The following is an 18528-nucleotide window of genomic DNA, read 5'->3' on the forward strand; positions in this document are numbered from 1 at the left end:
AAATAGTTTGTAATCTAAGCTTCAGCAACCAATAAAGTGATTCATAACTGGAATCAGGGTGTCTTCCCCTACATCATGCTGCTCTCAGATGGGGTGGCAAAAACCTGCTGACAGATTCTATTTAATTAGTGCCCCAACACAAATAAAAGATAAAGTCGACAACCCCTTTAAGGCCCCCTTCACACGCCCATGAAAAACACGCACGTGTGTTACGGGCCGTTTTTCGGGTCCGTGTCCCGTTTTTGTGTCCGTTTTTATGGTCCGTGTAGCATCTGTGTGAATTGCGTATGCTAGCCGTGTTTGTGTGTAGAACGTCCGTGTGTGCATGTGGAATGAACGTGTATGTGTACGTGGAATGTCTGTGTGTGTGATGCACAATGTCGTTTATAAATGTCGGCTGACAGCCGACAGAGTTGCGCTATGAGAATGAACTCGGGTGAACTTCACCCGACTTCATCCTCATAGCGCTGCTCTGTCTGTGTCGAGTACTGATTAGCGGTCACCTGTGAAGGATTCACCGGTGACCGCTAATCCCCCGAGTGACTGAAGTTCCCCCCCCCTCTCTCATACTCACCGATCACCGGCGCGGCGCTGCACGGCATTCACACTGCTGCGGCGGCTTTTACTATTTAGAAAAAGCTCGCCACTCATTAAACAATATCGTATTCCCTGCTTTCCCCGCCCACTGGCGCCTATGATTGGTTGCAGTGAGACACGCCCCCACGCTGAGTGACAGGTGTCTCACTGCAGCCAATCACAGCAGCCGGTGGGCGTGTCTATACTGTGCAGTAAAATAAATAAATAAATAATTAAAAAAACCGGCGTGCGGTCCCCCCATTTTAATACCAGCCAGATAAAGCCATACGGCTGAAGGCTGGTATTCTCAGGATGGGGAGCCCCACGTTATGGGGAGCCCCCCAGCCTAACAATATCAGTCAGCAGCCGCCCAGAATTGCCGCATACATTATATGCGACAGTTCTGGGACTGTACCCGGCTCTTCCCGATTTGCCCTGGTGCTTTTGCAAATCGGGGTAATAAGGAGTTAATGGCAGCCCATAGCTGCCACTAAATCCTAGATTAATCATGTCAGGCGTCTCCCCGAGATTCCTTTCATGATTAATCTGTAAGTTACAGTAAATAAACACACACACCCGAAAAAAATCATTTATTAGAAATAAAAAACACAAACATATACCCTGGTTCAACAATTTAATCAGCCCGAAAAAGCCCTCCATGTCCGGCGTCATCCAGGATGGTCCAGCGTCGCTTCCAGCTCTGCTGCATGGAGGTGACAGGAGCTGCAGAAGACACCGCCGCTCCTGACAGCTCCACGCGGCAAATGAAGAATGCCGCGCGATCAGCTGAGCTGTCACTGAGGTTACCCGCTGTCAACGCTGGATCCAGTGACAGCGAGTAACCTCAGTGACAGCTCAGCTGATCGCGCGGCTGTCTTCAGTTGCTGCGTGGAGCTGACCGGAGCGGCGGTGTCTTCTGCTGCTCCTGTCACCTTCATGCAGCAGAGCTGGAAGCGACGCTGGACCCTCCTGGATGACGCCGGACATGGAGGGCTTTTTCGGGCTGATTAAATTGGTGAACCAGGGTATATGTTTGTGTTTTTTATTTCTAATAAAGGATTCTTCGGCTGTGTGTGTTTATTTACTGTAATTTACAGATTAATCATGAAAGGAATCTCGGGGAGACGCCTGACATGATTAACCTAGGATTTAGTGGCAGCTATGGGCTGCCATTAACTCCTTATTACCCCGATTTGCCAAAGCACCAGGGCAAATCGGGAAGAGCCGGGTACAGTCCCAGAACTGTCGCATCTAATGTATGCGGCAATTTTGGGTAGCTGCTGACTGATATTGCTAGGGTGGGGGGCTCCCCATAACGTTGAGCTCCCCATCCTGAGAATACCAGCCTTCAGCCGTTTGGCTTTATCTGGCTGGTATTAAAATGGGGGGGGACCGCAGCCGTTTTTTTTAATTATTTATTTATTTCTCTGCACAGTATAGACACGCCCACCGGCTGCTGTGATTGGGTGCAGTGAGACACCTGTCACTCAGCGTGGGGGCGTGTCTCACTGCAACCAATCATAGGCGCCGGTGGGCGGGGAAAGCAGGGAATACGAGATTGTTTAATGAGCGGCCGGCTTTTTCAAAATAGTAAAAGCCGCCGCAGCAGTGTGAATGCCGTGCAGCGCCGCGCCGGTGATCGGGGAACGGTAAGTATGAGAGAGGGGGAGAAACTGACCGACAGACTGTGAGAGAGGGACAGACAGAGAGAGAGACAGAGAGACCGACCGATGGACTCAGGGAGATTGACCGACATACACAGAAATAGAAAGAATGGCCGACATCACTAGAAATAAAAACACCAAACGGACACGGACTATAGGTAGATGCATACGTGTTTACTAACGTGTGTGCACATACCCAAAGACTTTCATTGTGTCCACGTGTGCGTGCTCCGTGCAGATAACGGATATGCATCCTTGCAAAACGCAAACACATACGGATCACGGACACGCATACACGGACATAATGAAATAACGCACGTGTGACCACAATCATAGATTAACATTGGTGCATGTTTGTCCGTGTCTCCGGTATATACGGAAACGGAACAAACACGCACGTGTTTCACGGACGTGTGAAGGGGGCCTAAGGCAGATTTTCGAAATGGCTCAAAAGTGCAAAAATGACTTAGAACTATTTAAAGCATATAGATAAATTCAGTTATAATATAGCCATATTTATATTGACTCCTGACTATGCAAAAGGAATCCTTTAGCAGGTTTTTGCTATGTAAGCTGACGACAGCATGAGGAGTTCAAGAACAAAAAGCCACTGTGCTTCTCTTATGACTGTGTGTGCAATTGTTTACGTAAACTAAAGAGTTTATTACCCTGTGATTAACATTAAAGGACTAGAAACTCACATGCATGCCAGTCCGACAGGCCTCCTGCTGTGATTGACACCTCACTGTCAATGCACAATCTCTGTTGAGAGCCTGGTGTGGGTGTGACGCCCTGGACACCCTAGGGGTCACAGGTCATTACACTCACCACATACACCCCACCCCAGTAAGATACCACCAGTCAACCAAAAGACCTGATTGCCTCCCTCAGAGTCAGACAGGCACACCAGGTGAGCGGAGTCAGGCGGAAAGACACGCCCTCCGAGGAGTCTGCTGGCCTGAGGCAGGGAAAACACAAGCTGTTAGGAGAAGTGAAGTTTGGGGAGAGGAAAAGAGAGAAGCACAGTTCTGTGTGGGGCCTGGGTTGAAGCCTAGGACCCCAGATCAGTCAGGCAGGCAGACGGTAGTGGCCACCTGCAGGAGACCGGGAATAAGACCGGCGGAACCGTAAGGGACCGGGACAGGGTAGTGGCCCACCTGAACCGAACCGGGGAGCTAACTGGATACCGGAGCACCAGGCAGGGTACTCAGACCCCGAACTAGTCTATAAGCCACCACCATAGTCAAATCAACTGATTACGGTTTGGACCTCAGGGGTTCATTCCCACCTAAGTCCCGATTGAGGCAACAGCCCAACCCGTCCGGATAGGAGCCATCGCCAAAGGCCAGAGATCCAAGGGGTCATCGTCTGCGGGCAAACGGGCTCCTACGACACATATACGCCGGGGAGCGGGCTACTAGGGCCCAGGCACAGTAGCCAAGATCACATACAGGTGCAGGAGAAAGGCGGACATTACCAACCTATCTGGAGAAACTGCAGCCGACTGCGGGCCCCGTTCGTCACCCCGTTTGGTTTACCAGTGACTCTGTGTGGTTTAATCGTGAGTACACCAGTGCCCTCGGGCATCGAACCGCACTGCAACCCTGCACCCTGCAACCTCACTACCGGGCCCCGCGACACACCGCCCCTACCCACGGAGGGGTTAACACCAAGCTGCGCCACTACACCGCTCCCGGGAGCCCCCGTACCTTCGCCGCAGCGGTGGTGTCCATCATCACCACGACCCGTGGGTGGCGTCATGAACTGTACAACATAACCACCCCACAACCCCTGCGTATACCACCACTACACCCCTTGGAGAGCGACGTGACCCCCGGGTCCGGAGGCGCTCGAACCACCGACACACAAGACCCGAGTGGCTCGGCGTTCGCAGTCGAGGCCGCGGGGTGGTACACATCGACTCTTCTGGCGTCATGAACACGATCGAGCCAGTCTACTTACCAGTAGAAGTGCGCCTTGTGATCCCCGTCAGCGGCATCCCGCTGAAAAATCTGAAGATCCGCCATCTTGGGCGCGAAAGTTTCTTGCTCGAGTCGTCTACCCCGAGCAGTGAAGGCACGAAAGTGAAGCCCCGCCCCCAAAGAGAGAAGTGCTGTAGAAAAACCAAGGGGGGCAGACGAGTAGCTGGCCTCATGTGATCCCGGCGATAAGAAGCAGGGACGCCAGGACTCTGCACTCGTCTTGTTCCTGGACCCCGAAGGTGCAGCGCCATGTCTACCCCGTCCGAGCAGCCCGAAGCCCTGAAGCCCGCACCCGGAACGGCGGCCTGGGTGGAAGCCCGGATCGCGGAGATGAGCTGCCGCCTCCAGACGCAGGTGCACTTCTTACTTGAGCACTTGGCGGCGGAGATGGAGGGGATAGTGGACGCCGTGCGGTCGCGTGAGAGGATGGTGGTTTTGGAAAGGTGGGAAGGCGACCCACGCCCCTATGTCCCCGAGGGACCGGCCGCTGCGGCTGAGGGACCTGGTCTGCTCCTGCCGACCATACCACATCTTCCATCACCCGTAATGGTCGCCGTTACCGCTCCACCTGGATCCCCACCCCTGACATCGGTGGCGGAGCCCGTCATAACTGCCTGTGAGAAGCGACCTGGGGAGGCTGGCTGTGGACAGCCCAAAGACCACCAAGCACCAGACCGGTTGCCCTGGGAAGCCCTACAGGAACCGAAGCCCGTCCCCGAAGCGGACCTCATCATCCCGGAAGAAACCGCACCCACCGCTCCGGCCCCGGCAGTCCACCGGGTCAAGATGGAGGTAGACGCTACCCAAAGGAAGGCCCCAAAGGTGAGGCAGGCCGCTCCTGGGTCCCGGACCTCGGCTGAGGTTCCGTGGGGAGGCGGCTGCAAGGCAGTAGAGCCGGCCGCGACACAGCGGGGCTCCCTTCAGAGAGTGACGGTCATGGCCGCCACTGGGGAGCACCGGCTGGGCCAGACCCCCACTGATACTGACCCTGGGCAAACAGACGCCCCCTATTGGGAGCGGCCGCCAAACCCAGCATGCCCGGGGGTAGCGGCCCATGAGAAGCGGAGAGCGGAGGTTCTCTCCCGTACCATCCGGGAGAAGGAGAGTCTCCGCAGCGCTACCTTCTGGGTGCGGGGCCCCACGCACCAGGGCCAAGTCCAGCGGTTTAACTGCGACAAGGGATGGGGAATCCTCTACGACCCCGGCCTGGAGGCCGAGGTTTTCTTTTCCCACAGGGACGTGAATGCACACCTCCCGTATGGTCACCCGGACCGTGACCTGCTACCCAGTGACCTAGTGCAGTACACCCGGCATCGAGGGGAGAGAGGCTGGTTTGCCCTGGATGTCCTCAGTGGCAGAAGCCGTATTGTCCCAGAGCAGTTCCAGTCCCCTCCCCCACCGTACAGCCCTGATGTGGAGCTGTAGGAGGAGTATGAGGGAGGCGATTTAAAGTGAGGCAGCGGACTCTCGTTGCAAAAAGGACAGTCCCCGTTGGGACCAACAGTGTTTGTGGTAGCCCGTTGGCTGCTGAAGTGCCCATCCCGGTTGGGACTGATGTTGTCCCCTTTCCCCTAAAGACAAAGCTGAGAACTAGCAAGCTACCCAATAACTATTGGGCTTGTAAATATTGCTCAACTGCCCTTCCCGCAACTGCCAGTCTCCGGAGAGGCTGGTTGGAGGAGGGACCCGCAGCAGAGCAGGCTGGGGTCCAGTCACCATCAGAACCAGTGACCATCCTCCGGGTCCCCTTGGACATGGGGCCTCTGAATGACTGCCCGGTGCAAAGCACCGTACCCATTCCCGCTTGGGTAGCCTGGTAAGGTTCCTGTTTCCGGACTTGGGAAAAAGGGTGCTGCCCATTTCTTAGGGGCAGCATCAAGGTCTAGGTTGCTTGGGTGGGAAAGCGGAAGGACATGGACCCGTTCCCTGTATGTTTAATAAAAATGTTCCGTTTGCAACAGTTCAAGTAATGTGCCTCCCGTAAGGTAAGAAATGAAAAAAATGCTTTTTGAATGTTTTCAATTGTATATATCTTTACAGAAAATAAAGCCGGTGATGGACGGGCAGCCCGCGGACGGTCTGCATTAAACCAAGGGGGAATGTGACGCCCTGGACACCCCAGGGTACACAGGTCATTACACTCACCAGATACACCCCCCCCCCAGTAAGGTACCACCAGTCAATCAAAAGACCTGATTGCCTCCCTCAGAGTCAGGCACACCAGGTGGGCGGAGTCAGGCAGAAAGACATGCCCTCCGAGGAGTCTGCTTGCCTGAGGCAGGGAAAACACAAGCAATTAGGAGAAGTGAAGTTTGGGGAGAGGAAGAGAGAGGAGCTCAGTTCTGTGTGGGGCCTGGGTTGGAGCCTAGGACCCCAGATCAGTCAGGCAGGCAGACGGTAGTGGCCGCCTGCAGGAGACCGGGAATACGACCGGCGCAACCGTAAGGGACTGGGACAGGGTAGTGGCCCACCATAACCGAACCGGGGAGCTAACTGGATACCAGAGCACCAGGCAGGGTACTCAGACCCCGAACTAGGCTATAAGCCACCACCATAGTCAAATCAACTGATTGCAGTCTGGACCTCAGGGGTTCATACCCACCTAAGTCCCGATTGAAGGCAACAGCCCAACCCATCTGGATAGGAGCCACCGCCAAAGGCCAGAGATCCAAGGGGCCAGCGTCTGTGGGCAAACGGGCTCCTACGACAAATATATGCCGGGGAGCGGGCTACTAGTGCCCAGGCACAGTAGCCAAGATCACATACAGGTGCAGGAGAAAGGCGGACATTACCAACCTATCTGGAGAAACTGCAGCCGGCTGCGGGCCCCGTTCGTCACCCCGTTTGGTTTACCAGTGACTCTGTGTGGTTTAATCGTGAGTACACCAGTGCCCTCGGACATCGCACCGCAACCCTGCGCCCTGCAACCTCACTACCGGGCCCCGGGACACACCACCCCTACCCACGGAGGGGTTAACACCAAGCTGCGCCACTACACCGCTCCCGGGATCCCCCGTAACCTTCGCCGCAGCGGTGGTGTCCATCATCACCACAACCCATGGGTGGCGTCACGAACTGTACAACACAACCACCCCACAACCCCTGCGTGTACCACCACTAAACCCCTTGCAGAGCAACGTGACCTCCGGGTCCGGAGGCGCTCGAGCCACCGACACACACGAGCCTGGACCCGAGTGGCTCGGCGGTCGCAGCCGAGGCTGCGGGGCGGTACATGGGCGGCACAGCTCCCTCTGCTCTGCTTTGCATGTGAACCTAAATTCTTTGATTGTTTCATAACATTAGCCAGTATTCTATGTGATTCACCATTGGATTCAGAATCTCCATGCCTACATTTTGTTGCTGTAAGATGAGGTAGCAAAAGGTTGCAGAGAGATTCCCTTTAATTAAAATTAAATCGATAAGTGTATTCACAATTTGTAAACTAGGAGACTGCAAAAGGTCAAAAGATGATGTCCAACTTCCATGGTGTGGTAGATATTGGTAACCAGGCCATCAACGTCCATTCAGTGTGATCCAACTGTAGGCAACCCTGGCACTTAACTCTTAGAAGGTGCCATGGCTTTTGGTGGGATTGCTACAGCCTCTTCTTTTTTGCTTGTCTCTTTACATAGTAGCCTTTGTACTGGTTTTGTATTGAACTGAATAGGACAAAACAGCTGGGTCTTTGCAGGATTCTTTGTGGATCTTTGGTATAGCGATTGGTCTATATGATACAGTTAGGTCCAGAAATATTTGGACAGTGACACAATTTTCGCGAGTTGGGCTCTGCATGCCACCACATTGGATTTGAAATGAAACCTCTACAACAGAATTCAAGTGCAGATTGTAACGTTTAATTTGAAGGTTTGAACAAAAATATCTGATAGAAATTGTAGGAATTGTACACATTTCTTTACAAACACTCCACATTTTAGGAGGTCAAAAGTAATTGGACAAATAAACCAAACCCAAACAAAATATTTTTATTTTCAATATTTTGTTGCGAATCCTTTGGAGGCAATCACTTCCTTAAGTCTGGAACCCATGGACATCACCAAACGCTGGGTTTCCTCCTTCTTAATGCTTTGCCAGGCCTTTACAGCCGCAGCCTTCAGGTCTTGCTTGTTTGTGGGTCTTTCCGTCTTAAGTCTGGATTTGAGCAAGTGAAATGCATGCTCAATTGGGTTAAGATCTGGTGATTGACTTGGCCATTGCAGAATGTTCCACTTTTTTGCACTCATGAACTCCTGGGTAGCTTTGGCTGTATGCTTGGGGTCATTGTCCATCTGTACTATGAAGCGCCGTCCGATCAACTTTGCGGCATTTGGTTGAATCTGGGCTGAAAGTATATCCCGGTACACTTCAGAATTCATCCGGCTACTCTTGTCTGCTGTTATGTCATCAATAAACACAATTGACCCAGTGCCATTGAAAGCCATGCATGCCCATGCCATCACGTTGCCTCCACCATGTTTTACAGAGGATGTGGTGTGCCTTGGATCATGTGCCGTTCCCTTTCTTCTCCAAACTTTTTTCTTCCCATCATTCTGGTACAGGTTGATCTTTGTCTCATCTGTCCATAGAATACTTTTCCAGAACTGAGCTGGCTTCATGAGGTGTTTTTCAGCAAATTTAACTCTGGCCTGTCTATTTTTGGAATTGATGAATGGTTTGCATCTAGATGTGAACCCTTTGTATTTACTTTCATGGAGTCTTCTCTTTACTGTTGACTTAGAGACAGATACACCTACTTCACTGAGAGTGTTCTGGACTTCAGTTGATGTTGTGAATGGGTTCTTCTTCACCAAAGAAAGTATGCGGCGATCATCCACCACTGTTGTCATCCGTGGACGCCCAGGCCTTTTTGAGTTCCCAAGCTCACCAGTCAATTCCTATTTTCTCAGAATGTACCCGACTGTTGATTTTGCTACTCCAAGCATGTCTGCTATCTCTCTGATGGATTTTTTCTTTTTTTTCAGCCTCAGGATGTTCTGCTTCACCTCAATTGAGAGTTCCTTAGACCGCATGTTGTCTGGTCACAGCAAGAGCTTCCAAATGCAAAACCACACACCTGTAATCAACCCCAGACCTTTTAACTACTTCATTGATTACAGGTTAACGAGGGAGACGCCTTCAGAGTTAATTGCAGCCCTTAGAGTCCCTTGTCCAATTACTTTTGGTCCCTTGAAAAAGAGGAGGCTATGCATTACAGAGCTATGATTCCTAAACCCTTTCTCCGATTTGGATGTGAAAACTCTCATATTGCAGCTGGGAGTGTGCACTTTCAGCCCATATTATATATATAATTGTATTTCTGAACATGTTTTTGTAAACAGCTAAAATAACAAAACTTGTGTCACTGTCCAAATATTTCTGGCCCTGACTGTATATTGCAGCACCCTTTGTCTATTTTAATAGCGTTGCTTATTCCCATTGCTCTTTACTGAAAGCTGCTATGTCCAGCATGCCCACCATGATGTGGAAGGCATGTTGTTGTTTGACGGGTTACCAAGAGTTGGTATTGATGGGCTATCATAAGTATAGGCCATCAATATTATAAACCTTGAAAACCGTATTAATGATGTTATAAGCTAGACCTTTACTACCACCCAGATTCATTATTAGTTTTCATCATGCAGTCACCAATCTTATGTAGAAAAGGCTTTAATTTAATCTAAGTATTGTGTTAATATGTTTATTTAGCTGGTTTCTCAGGACAACTGGCACTAAGGACCTCACATTAATAACAATAAAGAAATTCTATTTTTGCAAGAGCTGATGTGATAACGTCTTATCTTTATATTGTAACTGGGGAGCAAATTGTTGAATATTGTAGAAGTTACAAAATATTCTGCAGAACAAAATTGTGATAATGATGGGCTTTTGAGAGCAAGATCATTCAATGAACTGGACATCGTTTTTTACGTATGGGATGACTGTGTCTGGATGGTTACATAGTTTTTATCAAATATTTTTTTCCTCAACCTTGAGTTGTATATGAGAGTTGCATTGCTTTGTTTAGAATTGTTTATAAGCTCTGGAGTGTACAAAATATGTGTCGAATGTCCAATTCAATACCACTTTAAGGACAATAGCGAGAGGCGATGGCTTACTAAGAAACAACCTTGCTCCAGGTAGAACAGAAACAAAATGCTATTGTAAAATTGACCAATTGTATAAAAATGATGAAAAAGAGAAAAGTCTCTTTTCCAAGGTCACTGTTTTTGAATCCTGATAATCCTACCTTGCAGGTTGCTTAGTTGCAAAGGCAGATCAGACCTAAAATTGTACAAATATTAATTTTCAATTGAATTGTAGGAGCTAGCCAACTTTCCAGCAGAAGTATTTGATAAGTAAGAAAATCTATATACCTAGTTTATATATAGCATGCTTATTTACATAACTCAGCATCGCTGTGCTAATAATCTAAATTCACTATCAGTATGTCTTGTATGGGAGGAAACACAGGGAGAACATACGCCTTACTTATATTGGCCTTGGTGGGATTTGAACCCAGGACCCCAGCAACTGTGCTAACAACTGAGCCACCTTGCAACCCTATGCAAGAAGATGCACTTATGTAAATACAGTGGAACCTTGGATTACGAGCATAATTGGTTCTGGGACTGTGCTCTTAAACCAAGTTACTCATATCAAAGCAAATTTTCCAATAGGAAATAATTGAAAGGCAGACAATTCGTTCCACAACCCAAAAATATTTACTGTATTTATACAAACTTATTACAGTAATACAAAATAATGTACTGGATTCATATAAAATTATTACAGTACACTAGTATAAAATACTATACAGTAAAAAATATGTAAAACAATTTAAACTGGACATTATCTTACAATAAAATTGTTGGTGTGCGAGAGGTACAGTACAAGCAATGGGCTGTACTGGTTAGCCTAAAGAGAGTACAATACTGTATCCACAAATGCAAATTCATAGACATGCTATATAGTATATACTGTACTGTACAATGGTATACTGTATGCAGTATACAGTACATATGTACAGAAAGTTACCTCCTGAGCAGGTCAGAGCGCAGTGAAAGGACGGAACTGGAAGTGTACACGGTGGAAATTTGCTCTTATTGCAAATCATTGCTCTTAAACCAAGTTACAAATTTTTAAAAAGCTTTTGCTTGTCTTGCAAAACGCTTTCAAACCAAGTTACTCTTAATCCAAGGTTCCACTGTATATGGATGCAGTAAGGTAGCCTAACTGCATACACCAGCTGCCAATAATTCCACTCAACCCATTAGTTAGTTAATTGTTAGAAACCACTTCCAAGTGACAAGGGGTAAATTATTTGTTAGTGATGATTTTTTTATTCCCCACTACCCATACAGTGATCATAAATTATTCTTTTATTTCCTTAATGTTGAGACTGACCATTATTTTGTTACTCATGTAAAGCCATTAACTTTGCTTCCAATATGTCTACGCTGCCCGTACAGAGATAAATTAAAGAACCCAGGACTGTACATAGAGCAGTGTCAGTCTCAGCTTCTCACATTTCTGTGTATGATTTGGCAGGGGATGTAGGATTTGACGTTTCAAGCCTTGAGTGTCATTAGTTTTTCCAAAAATAAAAAATGAAACGTAAATTGACATTTCTTTTCACAAAAATATTATTTTTTCTAAATAACTGGAACGCTACAGGTCCAAAGCAAGACATGATCTATGACTTCTGGAGGATGGTTTGGCAAGAACACTGTTCAAGCATAGTGATGATTACCAAACTAGTGGAAGTTGGAAGGGTAAGTACATTTATAGCCTAGACAAGTGGTGGAATTATGTCTTCAGAAATGGAGGTCAATTTAACAAAAAAAGTAGATATATTGGCACTAGGGTTGATCTTTAAGAATTTTCCTTGCATGTTTTTGGTCTATTAATATAAATGTAACCTGTTTACCAATGCCGGAGTGATGAGGACATCTCCATTTCAGGCGGCATACATCCAAGTCAGCTCATGGTGCATCAGTACCCCATCATGACTGTCTTAATGTTGGTAACACTCCATTAGGGTACCTTCACACTTAGCGATGCAGCAGCGATCCGACCAGCGATCTGACCTGGTCAGGATCGCTGCTGCATCGCTACATGGTCGCTGGTGAGCTGTCAAACAGGCAGATCTCACCAGCGACCAGTGAACAGCCCCCAGCCAGCAGCGACGTGCAAGCGACGCTGCGCTTGCACGGAGCCGCCGTCTGGAAGCTGCAGAGACTGGTAACTAAGGTAAACATCGGGTATTAGTTACCAGCGCACACCGCTTTGCTGTGTGTGCAGGGAGCAGGGAGCCGCGCACACTGAGCGCTGGCTCCTTGCTCTCCTAGCTACAGTACACATCGGGTTAATTAACCCGATGTGTAATGCAGCTACATGTGCAGAGAGCAGGGAGCCGCGCACACTACTTAGCGCTGGCTCCTTGCTCTCCTAGCTGCTGTACACATCGGGTTAATTAACCTGATGTGTACAGCAGCTACATGTGCAGAGAGCCGGAGCCGGCAGCACAGGCAGCGTGAGAGCTGCAGAGGCTGGTAACTAAGGTAAATATCGGGTAACCACCTTGGTTACCCGATGTTTATCTTGGTTACAAGCTTACCTCAGCTGTCAGACGCCGGCTCCTGCTCCCTGCTCGCTTCATTTGTCGCTCTCTCGCTGTCACACACAGCGATCTGTGTGTCACAGCAGGAGAGCGCCTTTGAAGAAAACGAACCAGGGCTGTGTGTAACGAGCAGCGATCTCGCAGCAGGGGCCAGATCGCTGCTCATTGTCACACACAGCGAGATCGCTAATGAGGTCACTGCTGCGTCACAAAAAGCGTGACTCAGCAGCGATCTCGGCAGTGAGCTCGCTGTGTGTGAAGCACCCCTTAGATTGTCTTACCATTGTTACAAATGTGTAACAAAAAGTGCTTAGCTATTACAGTCACTGTTAAGCAATCAAGCCATTGATATAGCAGCTTGGAGCAATGAGATCCCGTTCATTATTTCAGCCTTCTGAAACAATTCCCTTTAATTCATGCTGAATTCCATTTTAGCTTGAAAAGAAAGGGTTAACCTTTTTGATGGAAAAGCATATAGATCTTTGTGTAATCTTTTCCTGCTGCGGGAGACTTGGAGAGCATTGGTTGAGCCCAATTCTCGAATGAATAATGTGTTTGTACTAAATCTATAGAGCAGTGGCATTATTGGTAGATTATGAATTGGACTGTCCTTCAGGCAAACAAAAACCAGCAAAACAGAGCAAATGTTTGATATTTCAGATGTATTTTTCTTCCTTTGTTCGTTGGCTTTGCCATAGATACGTGTTACCTTGTTGGGAAACACAGCAGTTGTTGCTGTGAACTGGATTGTTCTCGGCTAATATGATTAGTATTGTCGCTGCGTTGCTCTGACGGGTAATTAAGAACAATGTTCCTTACATCAGATCATTTTTTAAATTGTGTTTTCTCGTAAATCTCCATTAACTGTAATGATTTTGTTTGGTCTCCGCTGGTCTAATTTTCCCTTCTCATTAGCGCTCTTCCTTCAGCACCCTACCAAACAGTGCTGACGTGAAGGCTTTGTAATTAGTTTACCCTCTTTATCACTGTGCGTCTCATACTGCATCCATCACACAGTCATGGGATTAGCACACTTCGCAGAGTGCAGGCCCCTTCTGTTCGGATGGATGGACTCCATGTATCTTCTAAGCATTTAGTTTTTCATCCCTTTTTTCATCCTTCGTGAAGAAAAATCTGCTGAATTCTAGGTACATTATTTTTGTTGTTACCACCCTGAGAGCAGGCTATAAATACACGTTACCCTGCAGGGATAGAACAGACATTTTGTCCAATATTCACATCTATCTATGTCAGAGTTCCCCATTTATCTCCGAAACTCCCTCAGGACATGCTGTACATATACATATATTGTAAAGATATTTTTTCTTGTATGGAAAAGGGTAATCAATATTTACTGTTGTCCTACTCCCATTGTCCCCCCAGAAATAACATTCACTTAAGCTTTGGCTTACACATTTCACATGCTTTGACATTTATCTGTGGTTTAAAGGGATTAACAGAATTAGAAAAACATGAGTGCTTTCTTTCACAGACCACACCACACAAATCTACAGGTTGTTTGTGGTATGGCTGCCGAGCCATGGTGACTTCGCTAAAGCTTAAAGGGGTTGTCTGGTGAGACTAGTCATCGCCTATATTCAGGATAGGTGATAAGAGTCCCATTGCTGGCGACCCACATCAATTGCCAGACTGGGTACTTGTTAACCTCGTTACCAAATGCAGTGACAGGACAGAAGCCCAACCGCTACACAATTTATTCTCTATGGGGCTGAGCGGAGCACTCGGCAGCTCCATAGGGAATGCATGAAGCTGCATTCAAGCTGCTCCATGGGAAAGTGGACGAAAGTGCCCTGTTCTTATCCCTGATCCTATGGCTAGCTGCTAACATTTTTTCACCAGAAAAAGCCTTAAAGAAGCAGTGCATTTCATTTTTTTTTTACCCCGAAATATAATCTCTACAAGGGTACGGTTCCACTTGCATTTTGAAAGGACAAGTGTAATCTGATAACACATCGGATTGCTCTCACAAGTGCAAACCTATGGGGCAGTGACCATCTGTGATTGATTTCTCATTCCATATCGGCCTGAAAAATGAATAACAGCATGCTGTGTTTGTCAGCGAGTCTCGTCTCACGCACCCCCATACAAGTCTATGGGAGCGTGTGAAACATCGCACTGCACTCGCATGTCATCCAACTGCAGTGCGATATACGCAGAGACAGATAGCAGAGGAGATGGGGAGAAAGTCCTCCCTCCCTCTTTTCCATATCTGTGATAGAATCGCAAGATTGAATCACAGTCGCATGACCCTCGGCTGACGCTTGCAGCAGAGGGTTATTAGCATATGGCTTCCAATGCTCTCACATTGAAAGCGGTACACAAGTGGAACCGTACCCTAAAGTAGAGATACAGTACGTCAAGTTTCTTTTGGTTTGTGATAGAAAAGAATGAGCTAAACAATAGGGGAAAATATATATTTTTAATTTTTTAAATCCGTTACACTTGGGCTTCTGTGTATTGTTTTCAGCGCTGATATCATGTTGACGGTGCTGCAGCCAATCAGTGAGCTCAGCTTCTTTTAGTGGCTCATGGTGTTATCTCGGACAAAACCGCTGAGCCTAGTTATTGGCTGCAGTGCTTACACTGTGATGTTAGCTCTGGAGACAATAACAAACAGAGAGAGCACTGGAGGAGAGTCAGAACTGGACTTGGGGAGGATGAGTAAATCACAGGGATTTTGGGAACAGGTGTTTTACAAAACCAGGAAACCTCCTTAAAGGGAACCTGTCAGCAGAAATTTAGCTTGAAACCTAAAAGTTTCCCCCTCTGCAGCTCCTGGGCTGCATTCTAGAAAGGTTTCTGTACTTTTTGTGGCCCCTTTTAAACCAAATTAAATACTTTATAAACTTGTACCTTTTGCTATATAAATTTTGTAAATCGTCCATGGGGGCGGGCTCTCTGCTGACCGTTGCTGTTCCTCCAGCACATTGACGCCGTCCCCCCACGCTCCATTTCATCCATCAGGACGCCGCCCACTGCGCCTGAGGTGCCGCCCACGCCAGGATCGCTGGTGACGTGTGTCACAAGCACGAGATTATGGGCGGCGCTGTAATTGCATCGCAAGTGCCCACCCATAATCTCGTGGACGCGCTTTCCCCCACTGCCTCCAGCGTTCTGTGCAAGCGCTCGCCGGCCAAATGACCTGACGTCACCTCCTTCCCATCTTACTCTGCAGCAGGGCAAGATGGGAAAAAGGTGACGTCGGGTCATCTGACTAGCAAGCGTGTGCGCAGAACGCTGGATGAAGAGGGGAAAGTGCGGTCACGAGGTTATGGGCGGCACTTGCTGATGACACTCACAGCGCTGCCCATAACCTCGTGCCTGCGCAAAACGTCACCAGCGGTCACACGTGCACACAGTGCACAGTCCCGCTACAGTCGCACAGCGCATGCGCGGGACCACGAGCGCCCAGGGGCGGCGTCCTGAGATATGAAATTCAGCATTGGGGGGCGGCGTAAATCTGCTGGAGGAACAGCAACGGTCAGCAGAGAGCCCGCCCCTATGGACGATTTACAAAATTTACATAGCAAAAGGTACAAGTTTATAAAGTATTTAATTTGGTTTAAAAGGGGCCACAAAAAGTGCAGGAACCTTGCTAGAATGCAGCCCAGGAGCTGCAGAGGGGGAAACTTCTAGGTTTAAAGCAAAATTTCTGATGACAGGTTCCCTTTAATGATCATATATGTCAATATTCCAATTTTATTGTCACTTGAGCCTTACGGTAGTATCTCTCATGTGCTCCTTATTATTTCCTCCTCTGCACAGGTGAAATGCAGTAAGTACTGGCCAGATACTGCGGAAACATATGGAGATATCCGTATTACCTTACTTAATACAGAGACCCTGGCAGAGTATACAGTCAGGACACTTGCTATGGAGCGGGTGAGTGGTAACCTTACGTGGTATCTTACGTGCACTTAGTTATTTGGAGGCTTTCTTCACTTTCTAATGAAGTAAATCCTCCTTCTTTATAGTGTGGTTATACTGCCAGACATGAAGTAAAGCAGTTTCACTTCCTTTCATGGCCTGAGCACGGAGTACCCTTCCATGCCACAGGACTACTTGCCTTTATTCGCAGAGTGAAGTCTTCTACACCGCCTGATGCTGGGCCTGTTGTAGTGCATTGCAGGTCAGTAGTGCCAAGTGCCCCTGTGTCTGTGTCTCTGTTTACTCATCAAGTTAACCATCATACATCTTCCGGTAGCTCTGGCGCTGGCAGGACAGGATGCTACATTGTCTTGGATGTAATGCTGGACATGGCGGAGTGTGAAGGAGTGGTTGATATTTACAATTGTGTCAAAACACTGTGCTCTCGGCGCATCAACATGGTGCAGACTCAGGTAAAATGGCTGAACGCTGAGGTAAAATGGAATTCTTTTCAATGGGGACAGTCATATTGAGATTAACAGTCTGTGAGACGTTGATGTGTTTAGTGTATCCTAATGTTTCCAGGAGCAGTATGTTTTCATCCATGATGCCATCCTCGAGGCCTGCCTTTGTGGTGACACTGCTATACCGGCCTGTGACTTTAGGCAAACTTACAAGGAAATGTTACAGATAGACACGCAAAGCAACTCCACCCACCTGAGAGATGAATTCCAGGTACTGCTGATTGCATGTTACTGATCACTTATATCTGCTTAAAAGGAAGCTATCACCAAGTGTTTGCTACCCCATCTGAGAGCAGAATGAGTTGGGGCAGAGACTCTGATTCCAGTGTTGTATCACTTACTGGGCTGTTTTCTGGAGTTTTGATAAATTCACTGTTTTATGTGCTGCAGATCTACCGATTCTCTATATTGAGCTTGGTACATCCCTGCAGCTTTCTGTGTACACTGTACATAGGCAGAAAACTGACATTAAGTGGTGAGGTTATACAGAGCTCATGAATATAGAGAACTACATGGCATCAGATTTACTACTCTTTTAATGATAATCTCCTGCTGATAAAACAGTGATTTTATAATAACTTCAGTAACCACCCCATATAAGTGACACATCACATCTGTCTCTACATTATGCTGCCCTCAGGTAGCAAAAACCCGGTGGCGGATTCCCTTTAATTTGTTCTATTTGGTTTCTCCTCAGACATTAAATTCAGTGACTGCCCAACTTGGTGTTGAGGAGTGCAGTGTCGCTTTGTTACCACACAATCGAGACAAGAACCGAAGTATGGATGTGTTGCCCCCCGACCGTTCTCTGCCTTTATTACTCTCTGCACATGGAGAGGATACCAGCAACTATATTAATGCTGCCCTAACTGATGTAAGATACTGACCTTCACCTAAAGTATAGGCATTGTGGGACTCTGTTCTCAATGTTTTGTTGCTTCCTCTAAATTTGTGATTAAACTGATCTTTATAAACTTCCTCCGGAAAGGCAACATGGAGAAAATTAGATGGACGATAAAAAACATGAAATAGAGTAGTGCTCAGTACTGCTGCATCTGAAAATGGGCCATTCTAGGTCTAGGAGTCATAATAGTCATTGGTGCGTTATTTTGTTTACTGAGCATACCTATTGTTTTATTGTTTGTGGCCAAATGGTCTATGGTGCATTTCTCTGTAGTCAAGAGCAAATCCCATGTTCACATGTAAGGATGTACATATTATTGAGGTAGACCAGACAGCTGCCATGAGGCCTATATGAAAGGGAAGTTCTAGATCAA

The 18528-nt window shown here is 47.7% G+C and overlaps 1 protein-coding gene across 6 annotated transcripts in view; it reads left to right on the forward strand.

The window, feature by feature from the left end:
- Positions 1 to 18528, forward strand: part of PTPRU (protein tyrosine phosphatase receptor type U) — a 248438-nt gene that overhangs the window by 188275 nt on the left and 41635 nt on the right. For all 6 annotated transcript variants that reach the window (XM_075335997.1, XM_075335999.1, XM_075335998.1 and 3 more), the window contains 6 exons: positions 11894 to 11991; positions 16626 to 16742; positions 16835 to 16989; positions 17065 to 17200; positions 17313 to 17462; positions 17949 to 18125. In XM_075335997.1, coding sequence (XP_075192112.1) covers positions 11894 to 11991; positions 16626 to 16742; positions 16835 to 16989; positions 17065 to 17200; positions 17313 to 17462; positions 17949 to 18125 — 833 coding nt within the window. The remainder of the gene's footprint in view (positions 1 to 11893; positions 11992 to 16625; positions 16743 to 16834; positions 16990 to 17064; positions 17201 to 17312; positions 17463 to 17948; positions 18126 to 18528) is intronic.

The sequence above is a fragment of the Anomaloglossus baeobatrachus genome, chromosome 2, assembly GCF_048569485.1.
Source record: "Anomaloglossus baeobatrachus isolate aAnoBae1 chromosome 2, aAnoBae1.hap1, whole genome shotgun sequence".
NCBI classification, from domain to species: domain Eukaryota; kingdom Metazoa; phylum Chordata; class Amphibia; order Anura; family Aromobatidae; genus Anomaloglossus; species Anomaloglossus baeobatrachus.